The sequence below is a fragment of the Benincasa hispida genome, chromosome 10 (genome assembly GCF_027475165.1).
Source record: "Benincasa hispida cultivar pf3 chromosome 10, pf3_genome.v1.1, whole genome shotgun sequence".
Classification (NCBI taxonomy): Eukaryota; Viridiplantae; Streptophyta; class Magnoliopsida; order Cucurbitales; family Cucurbitaceae; genus Benincasa; species Benincasa hispida.
Genome location: NC_143487.1, coordinates 34,753,455 through 34,766,279, shown reverse-complemented (window position 1 = coordinate 34,766,279; position 12,825 = coordinate 34,753,455). Strand labels below are relative to the sequence as shown.

The 12,825-nt window shown below is 39.8% G+C and overlaps 1 protein-coding gene across 1 annotated transcript; it reads right to left on the bottom strand.

Annotated features, from left to right (window-relative positions):
- Window positions 1–9,293: 9,293 nt before the first annotated feature.
- LOC150033301 (uncharacterized) lies at window positions 9,294–10,202 on the bottom strand. Its single transcript, XM_090306368.1, has 2 exons — window positions 9,857–10,202; window positions 9,294–9,802 (listed from the first exon to the last, which is right to left on the bottom strand). Exons 1-2 carry the CDS (start codon window positions 10,200–10,202, stop codon window positions 9,294–9,296), a joined length of 855 nt encoding a protein of 284 aa, XP_090162494.1.
- Window positions 10,203–12,825: the final 2,623 nt, after the last annotated feature.

Genomic DNA, 12,825 nt, shown 5'->3' with positions numbered 1-12,825 from the left:
CTGTGCTAACTGTGTCGTGACCTTTCCCACTGCCACTACAATCTCTACCCTCTCTAGCTCCCTGCAAAAATGAGTCTATCTGGTAATGAAGGCTGCTGAATGAGCCACCTTTCTACTTAGAGTATATGCCACTACGTTTGCCTTTCCTGGGTAGTACAAAATTTCACAGTCGTAATCTTTCACCAGCTCCAACCACCTTCTTTGCCTCATGTTCAACTCTTTCTGGGTGAAAAAGTACTTCAAACTCTTATGGTCGGTGAAGATCTGTATCTTCTCTCCATACAAGTAATGCCTTTAGATCTTGAGAGCAAACACCACTGCTGCTAGTTCCAAGTCGTGAGTGGGATAATTCTGTTCATGCTTCTTTAACTGACGTGAAGCGTAAGCAACTACTCTACCCTGCTGCATCAATACGCATCCCAACCCCTTCTTGGACGCGTCACTGTAAATGAAAAAACCACTTGATCCATCTGGTACTATAAGGACTGGGGCTGAAACCAACATCTGCTTGAGGTCTTGGAAACTGTCTTCACAAGCCTCATTCCAAACAAAAGCCGCTCCCTTCCGGGTCAACTGGGTCAATGGGGCGGTTATGCGAAAGAAGTCCTTTACAAATTGTCTATAGTAGTCTGCTAACCCTAGGAAACTGCACACTTCACTAACTGTGGTTGGACGAGCCCAACTCGTAACTGCCACAATCTTTGTAGGATCTATAGAGACACCTTCCTTCGATATTACATGCCCTAGAAAGGACACCTGCCTCAACCAAAATTCACATTTAGAAAACTTAGCATATAGCTGATTGGCACTCAACGTCTCCAAAACTTTCCGCAAATGCTCCTCATGTTAGGCCTCTATCTTGGAATATACCAAGATATCATCAATAAAAACAATCACAAAGGTGTCGAGGAATTCCTTGAACACCCTATTCATCAAATCCATGAACAGTGCTAAGCATTCGTTAGACCGAACGACATCACTATGAACTCATAATGCCCATATCTCAAAAGAAAAGCTGTCTTGGGTATATCACTATCCTTTATTCTCAGCTGATGGTATCCTGATTGGAGATCAATCTTTAAGAATACTGTAGCTCCCTGCAACTGGTCAAACAAATCATCAATCCTGGGGAGGGGATACTTGTTCTTGACGGTCACCTTGTTCAGCTCCCTGTAATCAATGCACAGACGTAACGATCCATCCTTCTTTTTCACAAAAAAAACAGGTGCACCACATGGTGACACGTTAGGGTGAATGAAACCCTTGTCCAATAACTCCTGCAATTGGACCTTCAGTTCCTTCAACTCTATCGGGGCCATCCTGTATGGAGCCTTTAAAATAGGGGTTATGCCTGGCTCCAACTCAATAGCAAAATCTATCTCCCACTGCGAGGGCAGTCTGGGAAGATCCTCTAGAAAAACATTTGGAAAATCCCTCACTACTGGCTCCGAAGTCAAGGTGACTTTAGTCTCTCTAGTGTCCACCACATTGGCCATAAAACCCCAGGCTCCTTGGTCAAACAGTCTACTGACCTTCAATGTTGAAATCACTTTGAGTAGGACTACGATTTTAACCCCTTTAAACTTAAAACTGGCTCCTGTAGGAGGGTTAAAGATGGCCTCCTTACAGGAGCAATCTATGCTGGCATGATTAGCAGCTAACCAATCCATGCCCAAAATCACATCAAAATCGCGCATATCTAAAATTATCAAAGGTTACATCTAATGCACAATTTGCTACATCTACCTGACATGCTTTTATCTTTTCTGTAGTTAACATGATCTCTCCTGATGGAGTGGAAATGGATAATGTAAATGGCAAAGGTTCTGAATCTAACATGGCATGCCTTACAAATGCAGTAGATATAAACGAATGCGAAGAACCAGAGTCAAACAAAACTAAAGCATGGTGCCCCAAAATGGGAAGCGTACCTGTCACCACTGTGCCTGACTTCTCGGCCTCATGCCGAGTGGTAGAGAACACCTTACCCTGCTGCTACTGACGACTCGGGCCCCCCCTGAAATGAGCTTAGGGGCTAGCCCTTGTGTTCAGGCACGTTCCTCCTTGGGCATCTCTCTGACATATGCCCTTTCTGGCTACATCGAAAACAGACCCCAGAGCCGGCTAGAGAACGTCCCCAGTGTCGCTTACCACAAGTAGTACATATCGACCTATCCTCCCTGCCAGTCACAACTTAGGAACCCTGTTGTTCTCACTGACGTGGAGCATTCACTGTGTTTTGATTCCTCTGCTGATGCTCAGAAGCCCTGGGCTCAGCCTTTCTTTTCTGACCTGCAGAGGTCCCAATCCCGAGCGACCTCCTGTATTCCTCTTCCAACTGGGAGTCAGCATCAATCCTCACGGCGGCCCACAGTTTCGCAGCATACGTCTTGAGGTTCAAGGCATGTACCATACCTCACAGTCCACTCCTCAGACCCTAGATGAATCTCTCTGTCCTTGCTGCCTCGGTGGCTACTAGTTCAGGAGTAAAGCAGGACAACTTATTATTGGTATTTAGGAACGGATTGTTTTATTTATTTTTATTAAGGACGGATAGGGTTGTACATGAATTCATGCGTTTGACATGGCTTATGCATTTGCACCCATGTGTCTGAGGTCATGCGTCGGAATGAAGATGCATTAAACTAATATGCAATGACCACGCATTCCTATCACAAGTTTTCTTGCGCTCGCGCCAAGTATAACGCAAACGCAAGTTTCTTGGGTAATCCAAGGTCAAACACAGGGATCTGTCACTCGATAATTCTTGTGAAGCAATGCTTGGGTAATCCAAGAAGTCAAACACAGGGCTCTGTCACTCGATAATTCTTGTGAAGCAATGCGTTTGAGGTGATGAAAAGAAAAATAAAAAGAAGTTTAATGGATGTATACACTATTCCTACTCCTAACTAAATAGATTGAGCAATAGAAGACTTGCAATGAGAATAAGTAGAGACACAACAACCATTAATGCATATTAATGTTTATTATCTTAAATCGCCTGAGTACTCCCAGCTCATTGCTCTAACGCGTCGCACACCTCTCGGTGGTCAGCTGCATGACTATATCTCTATAGTGCATAGTTACATCGAGCATAAGATTGTGCCTATCTTTAGGAACAATGCGAACTTTGCTTTAGTGTGTTCCATCTCTTACTTTCTCAAGCAGTTAGACGCGACTATTTAACTTATAGACAAGCAATACAACATCCCATAGGCAGGTGTTGCTACAGCCTTTCACCAAGCAAAGAGGATTAACTCGCTATACTCCACAACGCACACCTCTCAGTGGGTTGATTCATGCGTCCTATCTCTAGGCTACACGATTAAGCATGCGATTGTCTTTGATAAATAAACACTGAAGATAAACTATGATAGAAATGAAGATGATGAAGAAGACGACAATGAAGGAGTTAAGATTTGCATTGATCACAAAATATTTTAATAATTTAAGCTAAAATGTAATACAACACAGAGAGTAGAAGAGAAAGGAAGGACTCTGCGTCAAGGCTGTCGGTGGTGCCATGGTTGAATGGTGGAGATGTGTCTCTCGAGCTCTATCTCCGGCGAATGCTCTTATCGTCACTCGGTTTGGGTTGTGGAGATGAAGAATTCTCACTGAAAATATCTTTCAAGCTCTCATCTGTGATCACAAACCTCTGCCTTGAGGCAGAAATTCGGATGTCTTGAAATGAAAGTCCAAAAGGCTATTTATAGAGTTTAAACGCCGACAGCTATAATGATTGTGTTATGGCTCATTGATGCTTTTGTCGCGGTATGATGTCACATCACCTTATCTTGTTGATACTCCCAAGATATGCGTCCGAGCTTGATTCAGCTGAAGCATCAACGCGTTCTACCCATCTTATGATCGTCCTTCTATTAATGTCACATCACCTTATCTTGTTGATACTCCCAAGATATGCGTCCGAGCTTGATTCAGCTGAAGCATCAACGCGTTCTACCCATCTTATGATCGTCCTTCTATTATGGTGGTCATTCCGTGGCCGCAATTTCCAATTGACCACCGCATTCGCTTGATCATCGCAACTTCTATGTATTGGACGCATACGATCACCGCAAATTCCATGCGTTGGATGCATACGATCACTGCAACTTCCATGCGATGGACGCATATGATCCAACCTTTAGCGTGCGCATTTGTCTTTGCGATCGCCTGGCTTCAGCGCAGGTGTTTGTCTTTGCTTGCTTATTTCAAACGCATGCGTTTGATTCCTGCGATAGCTACAAAAATAGACATTTTGGCATGGAGTAATGCATAATATTGGGGTCAGTGAGGATTTAGGTGCTAATTGACGCAAAACTAAATTTTTCGCAAATTCTAAGTATTATCACCGCATTTTCTACTTATTAGCCCTCATGATTTTAAATAAAAGGCTTATAATAACTGGCATTTTTGCCAGTTATCACTCCTCTCAAACTTAGAATCATGCTTATCCTCAAGCATGCGTTATACTTAAGAAATTCTTAACTCACCTTCCGGCGTCTTTTTGATGACCATCTTCTCAGAATATAATTTACTCGTGCCTCTAACTATGGACACAGTGCTCTCCTCTACTTCGACTGCTTCTTCAAAGAGATATTTTCTAAGTTAAAATTTTGGCAAGCCTTTGCTCAAATACTTTTTATTCATTCTTCACAACTTTGTGTTTAGCTCATGAGAATGCATTCGTTCAAAAAAATTCAAGCTTATGCATTTACTTATTCTAACGCGACATTGAACCTGGTTACACTCTTCATTTTGGCTTACCCCCACGTGTGTCATGTGGGTATCCAACTTCGGTTGCATTTCATATTCAACTCAACTCATGTCTTACTTAATTTGGCTTGCGCCAGACAGAGGAGTTGCGCTTATACGTTGATTCTGGCGACTTACCTTCGTTTTGGCTTGCCCCCATGGGTGTCATGCGGACATCCAACTACGGGTAAGTGCCTTTCACAAAGCAACTCTTGTCAACATGGGTTTCCCCATTGCATTAGCAGTGGAGTTGTTATTTTCAAAAGCTCTTTTTTTTTTTTTTAAAGGAAATGACCGCAATGTTATGAACGCAATTCTTCGAGATTGCTGCCACCCCCAAACTTAGAGGGTGGCAGCATTCTCACTGCAAGCTAAGAACAAACCCAACAGGAATGTGATAACAAATTCTTAAGCAAAGGTTTGCACATAATAAAACTATAGACTTTCACAATTTGAGAAAGCTATTAAAAGTATGAAGACCCTTGCGATACTAGTTAGAGGACGCGGTGAATTATTTGTACCATTATAGACGCATTGCAAAGAACCGCAGTCAGACAGAGAATTTTTGCGTTACCAATCAACATGAAAAAGGCGCATTGAAGCTTATGCTCGTTTAAGTACCTCATAAAACGAAAAATCGTCTCGATAAATGACAAACACATCTCTGCTTTAATGGGGTCCCCCAACGACCCATCAAAAGAGCGGCGGTCAAACTTCCTGAAATCCCTCAGATGCTTAACCTTAAGAGATTGGCCCTGCATGTCTCTGTCCTACGGTCGGGTCTGCTGTAACTGCTCGGATGGCACTAGTTCCTCCTGAGCCTGGGTCTGGGCAGTCTGTCCTGCCATCATGCTACGGATCAGCTCCTGCAGTTTTCCCATTAGGGAGGATGTAACAACTTCCCTAATTCTAGATTCCATTGCCTTCTCATTAACTTGAGCCATAGGCGAATTTAGAGCTGTCGGGATAGTCTGGTTACTCTTAGCTCCCTCTTCTTGCACTTCTTCTCTAACGGTCTTTCTTGTTCTAGGTTTAGGTGCCATGTCCTGTCATGAACTCATAAATTAACTATCTATCTCTAGGTCTTTCTCATAAATCATGCTATTAAAACACTCCGTCACTAATCTCATATATGCATTGAAACTTTCATTAGTAGGACATACCTGACAATGACGAGGGATCTGTTACTGAGCCATAGGGACTATCTAGACTTACGTAGTATGTCGGTCTACAGAACCTAAAACATGGGCTCTGATACCAACTGTAACGACCCGACCCCCTAGGACTTAAGTTAGGCCGTTACCAAATACATGCATGCATGGAACTTAAAACGACACTCTGTTATGGTGAAATAAATACTAATTAAATAAGGTAAGTTCAAAAGACTTTCATTAAATTCAAATATTAAAAACAACAGTAGGGTACCCATAAATCATAAATGATAATAAATAAGTCTAAAAATAATTCTTAATAGTAAGTTTTAAACATCAGAACTGAAAGTTAAGAAAAACATGAAAAGAAATCTAAATCTCATAAGCGGAATCATAAAACTAGTCCCAGTGGCTCGATCACGAATTTCGCTTGTCCATCGCTAGTGCATCTCTACCTTTACCTGAAACAATAACATGAAAAAGAATGAGTATAAAATACTCAGTAAGTAACCCCACTACTGGGATCAGGGTAGGCATCTATGTTCTTTAGATGCCTACCTCTGATGGAACATATAAACTGTCCTAGTCCTCAGGGGACATATACATACGTGAAAAACTGAGTTCTATCCTACTGTAGCTAAATATGCCCATTACCTCTGGTGAATCCCGAAGGAAACACAAACTGGTGAATCCCAAAGGAAACATAAACCTAGTGGGCATTCTAACTAATCAGTAAAATCACTAGCATAGGCTCGACACCATAATTATCACAATAATTCTATGACATACATATATGCTTCAACATCATGGCTCTATAACAAACACACATGCCTCAATATTCACAGATCACATACAACCTCATGGAATCAAATATCATCTCATGCTAGCATTCAAGTATACATGTGCACAAATACATCTTTCATATCCTAAAGCAAAAACGTACAGCGGTTATACTAAACTATCAACTCATCATGCTATCATTCTACCATAACATATACTAAACTATCAGTTCATCATGCTATCATACATCCAGTGACTGGCCCGTGGACAGTTCCAGTAGTAAGATTACTTACCTTAAATTTTGTCACAATTTAATCCAAGTAATTAACCCCCTTACAACTGTTGGAAGGCTTCGAATCCACCCTATAACATATATTACAAATATTAATTTAGCACCCCTGGTCCAAAAATAACAAATCCAAAGTTCTAAACTCATCTTTGGGGTCTAAATCCAATTAACCAAATTATTTAAAGATCTTCAATTTAACTTTACCTAAATAAAAAATCTGCAGATAAACTCAGACAGCCAACGAAGCCAACAACTCCAAGTAAGACCCTGACATAAGAACGCAACCAAGTTTTAAAATTAAAACCAAGGCCTAATCACACATACTCCAAGTACCGCCAAAAATCCGGGTAAACTCACCCAAGGTGTGATATGAGGCACACCAAATCTGCTAAAGCAATTCCAACTTCACTTAACAACACCTTAATACCTTCAAGAGCATGAACCTAAAGTTGGCACATAAAGGCCCCAATCAATGGTGCCAAAAGTAAATGAGCAGTCAAGAAACAATTGAAAACAACCCCAAACAGCAGAAATCTTACCCAAGTTGATAAATCTGATGACGGCACAAGCAACGACGGTGGCGATAGGAGTTGGGTGGCACGGACAGGCATGGCTAGCTGGTGGAGGTTTCGGTCGGCAACGAGCTGAAGAGAAAAGGGGGAATGCTCAGGGTCGCCGCTGGTGCAGGCGGTGACACGATGAGTCGAGCGGCGGAAGGACTCACGGCTCGGACGCGGGCGGTTTCGGCGTGGGAGGCCAAAGTCGGATCTGAGCAGCGCGAACGACTGAGACGCGAAGAGGCCGAAGTCGAATCTGGTCTGTTCGCGGCTCGAATCTGGGCTGGTGGTCAAGGTCGGCGGGTAGATTTGGGCTGGTGGTCGAGGTCGGTGGCTGGCGAAAAACAAACCAAAAGGGGGAGGGTTTGGTCGTGGGTGAGGGAGAAGGGAATTTAGGGGAGGGGGGTTTATAAAATAATAATAATAATAATAAACTAAAAAGGAAATAAATATTAACTATATTTTATTCTTTTCTTTATTCCACTTTATACTATTAAATTTCTTTCCTTCTCAAAAAGAACTATTAATTTCCAAATTGAATAATTTCGCGCCAACAATTAAATTCTCGCACTTATACTTGAAGTCCAAAATCCCAAAAATGCCCTTCAAATAATAAAAATTACCGAAATTCCAAATAATAAAAATTACTAAAATTACATTATTACTAAAAAAAAATACGGGGTGTTATAAAGCCATTGATCAGAAGATTGGCATTGACAAACGCATCCCACCGGTACTGAGAAGCCATAGAGGCTTGTGCTAGAAGTGTGAGTTCCATTTCAACTAGGTGCCGATGCTTTTTTTTAGCTCTTCCATTTTGAGCGGAAGTGTAGGGACAGGAATGCCTACTTAAGATCCCTAATGAGGAGCATAATTGATGGATCTTCTTGAACTCACCTCCTATTGTCTAATTGAAACATTTTAATAGTTGCATCAAATTGATTTTTAACCATTTGAGTGAAGTGCTAAAATGCTGCAAGTGTGTCAGATTTCTGCTTAAGAGGGTATGTCCATAGGAATCTGCTATGATCATCCAAGAAGGAAATGTAATATCGAAAACCTGCCGTAGATTGCACTGTGGCTGGTCCCCATACATTAGAGTGAATTAAGTCAAAGTTGGCCTTGGCCCTTGATACAGATTGAGAAAATGGGAGAGAATGTGATTTGCCCAACTGACATGAGTCACAGAACAGAGCTTTTTCATTAACTTTGATAGACTGTTTACACTGATCTAATATTGACTTCAAAACTTTGGGGAAGGGATGACCTAACCTTCTATGTCACAGATCCATTGACTAAAGAATATTTACACTGACATTTGATGGTAAAAGTGCTTTTGAGTCATTGTTTTTGTCCATAGGTCTAAGGGGTTCTAATCTTCTATGATTTGACATCGCATGGTCGTACGGTTGCTTCTCCAAGCTGATAGAGACCATCTTTAAGTGTGCCTTTCACCAGAGTGTTGCCCGAATGCTTGTCGTTTATCATACAACAATTTCCATGAAATTCCATAAATATATCATTGTCTTACATTAGTTTAGAGAACCTTACTAAGTTCTTTGCAATAGATGGAACATAAAAAACATCTTCCAAGCTAAGGACACATTGATCAGATTTTAGACTTGAGTTTCCTACAGCAGAAATGTATAGTTGACCACCATTACCAACAGTTACAAGATTAGTACCTGAATACTCAGTTGGATTGGAAATATGAGTTAAGTCTGTTGTAACATGATTAGTAGCACCATTGTCAGCATATCAATTGACATCAGCTGAATTTTCAGGGGTAACAGTGAACGAATTGTTGGAGTAGGAGGTCATGAAGGCTGACGGAGTGGTGTTGGGTGGTTGCTGATGGCCAGAACCCCTACCCTGATTCATATTGGGCACATATTCCCTATTGTATTGTTGGTAACACACATCAGCCGCATGACCATATTTGGAGCAGACTTGGCACGTTGGGCGATTGCCCCTGCCTCGACCCTTGCCTTGGTTGCTTCCTCCATTGTTTGGATAAGAAGGTTTAAAGTTGTTGTGCTGGAACTTTGAGTTACCTAAATTAGTGTTGGAGTTTGTAGGTTTGACACTACTATTGCCTTTGTTAAACACAACATTCACAGATGGATTTCCTACAAAAGCAATAGAGGACTTGGCCGAGTTTTGATGCTCTAGCCGTTTCTCGAAGGAAAGAAGCTCGGATTGCATATCCAACGAAGATATATCCGATTTACTTTGAATCACAACAACTACTGGGTTATATTCTTCATCTAGACCAAGTAAAACTTATTGAGAAATTAAGTTTCGAGGGGATACCGGACTGCCTGCTTGAGCCAAGTTGTCCGAATGTAGCTTCATGAGTTTCAGGTATTCGGACATGGTAGAGTTCCCTTTGCGTGTTTGTTGAAACACCTGACGAAGGTAATCCTCTTCAGCTCGTGATTGAACACCAAAGAGAGCATGGATGGCATCCCATAGACCTTTGGCATTTTCAAACCCCATGAGCTGCACGGCAACTTTTGGTGCCATTGAGTTATATAACCATCCTAATAGTAGTTGATCAGCTGTGACCCAGGCCTCATAGAGAGGATTCAACATTTGCTCACCTGTGGAGCTTGATGCACCTCCGGAAAGATCAGAGACTGTCGTTTCTGCCTCATGTACAGACATACCTTCAATGGGGAGGGAAATGAACATGGAAGGACAGACTTTTGAACCTGAGAGATGTCCTTCTAGCCGATATCCTCGAAGAATCAGTAAGGCTAGAGTTTTCCGTAACATAAAATTCCCTCATTCAAGCTTAGTGCTGGTAATTTGATTGAGGAGCTGGTTCAACGGTGGAGTGCTGAACTTCGAGGTTTCAGACATTGTTGTCGATGTTCTGGAGTGTGAGGCGTTGGCCATTAAACGCTCTGATTCCAAGCTGGAATGAAGAAAAACAGAGGAGACTGCAGCTCAAGCGATTTCTCCCTTTTCTATATTTATTTTCTCACAGTACACAGTGGCATTTATAGTCGTATACAGGCCATTTCCCTTAGAGTTTTGGGCAACAAAAAGAAAAGAGAATGGGAATAAATTCTCCTAACCAATAGTGGACAAGTGTCCATATAATTTAGGCTGATACAATTTGTTTAAAACAGAATGAATTAGTTGTCTCTTTCTTTCTTTCCCTCTATATGCATTCCAATTATATTTCTTGACTTGGCACTGTTTTTCTTAGGTGGCAGGATTCTATTTTTTATTGGTCTTTCCTGGCTTCTTGTATTCTAGCAGTGTTAAGTTAAATTAGTAGTATGCTTTGAGTGTGAGCTTGCGTTTAAGCTTTTACTTTGTTGAGGTAGGTGTTATGTTGAGTACGCATGCTCTTATGTTTTCTTTACTTCCTTGGCTCTTCTTATGATTTTGCCTTCATGTCATGCTAGCTAAGTATTGGACACATATCTCATCTATGTTCAATTTAGCTATTTTTCCTTGGTCCAAGTTTGACACCTAGGATGATTTATGCACTCACAATTGACCTAAGTTTCATTAAATCTCTTCCACTCACTAGCCCTTTAGCTTAGAAATGTGACTCCCTATTTTACTTTAGTAATTTGTCTACATTATGTGTCCATCCTCACTTAAAGCCTTGCGTTTAGTTAGTCTAGCTACATGCATCATTTGTTGAAAGGTTGTAATAGTATAAAGCATAAGTGAAAAAAAGACTTTAATGCCAACACAATGAAATCTAGCCTGATAAGAGTTGAATTGAGAATGATACCGGCTCATAGTTGGATGCTCTGCATGATATTCGTACGGGCTAGCCAAAACGAAGGTGGGTAACTAGGATCAACGACAAACACACACAAAAAAAAAAAAACTCCAATGTCAACGCAAGGGTAACCTAGCAGATATATGAGTTGAGTTGAAAATGGCACCTACTCGTAGTTGGATGTTTGTAGGACACCCGTGTGGGCAAGAAAAACAAAGGTGGATAAACACGATCAACGTATGCAAAAAAAAAAAAAGAATGAAAAAGAAAAAGAAAGAAAAAAGAAAACTTGCACTTTGCCAGTGTAATAAAAAAGTTGTTGCATTGAATGAAGTTTGGCTTGAAGGGATTGAATCTCAATGCGAAAGCGTTTTAACATTGTGTTTTTTAATTGGTATTGGAAAAATCACAGAATTGATTTTATAGAACTAAAAGGTTTAGCATACAATTTTCTACAGTATAGAAACAATACCTTTGAAGACCAGTTTCTTCAAAAGCCTCCGTGAAATTCCTCTGCATGATCCTCAAAGTCACGAACAACAACATACCACCACGAGGTTAATCAGCTATTCTCAGAGAGGATCAAGGATGGTGGGATCCAAATGGCAGGGAACTGAAGAAACTTTTTAGAGAGGATTTTTCTCTTAGAGATTTTTAGAGAGAGCAGAGAGATCAGAACAACACACCACCATCTTTTGTGTTTCTATGTTTCTGTGTATCATATAAACTAACATGAGGCCATTCCTCTATATAACTGCAGGGGAGTTATTTTATAAAATACGATTAATTTATTTAATTAATAAATATATATATATATTAAGTCATATTTAATATATAATAAATATATATTAAATCATATTTAATATATAACAAATAATTAATTAATTAACTATTACTATTACTTAATCAATATAAATTCATATATTTATTTAATTATGCATTTAAATCATTTAAAAATGCATATCTCTCTCTTATCCTATAGTTTTAATATGAATCCAATTCATATTAAATTTTACTATATAGTTTTAATATGAATTCAATTCATTTAATATTCAAATCTTATTCTTTTATTATATAATTTTAATTATAAATCATATTTATAATTAACTATATACTTTAATATATCATTATACATTATATTTTATATTAATCCTTAATAATATAAAATTCCCTTAAATAATTTGAATAATTCAAATTATCCAAAAAGTTAATTGATCCTTGTTTTACCCTTAGTGAGCTAGCAGGAGGACCTAATGGACCTACAAATTAGGAGTCCCAATGATTCGAAACTAAATTAATTAAACTTTTTAATTAACTTAATTAACATTCAGTAATTGTGGGTCACTCCACTAAAGATCCACAATTGCACTCTTCGTACTGTAGATATATTTCTGTGTTCATGGATATAACCAGTCATCAATAAGTCACTTCACGAATTGCTTGTAAATAAAGCTAAGTCAAAATTATCATTTTACCCCTGTAATTACATCTTTCTTCTTAAGTCCTACTAATCCTCTAATGAATAGCTTGTTTATGATCCTA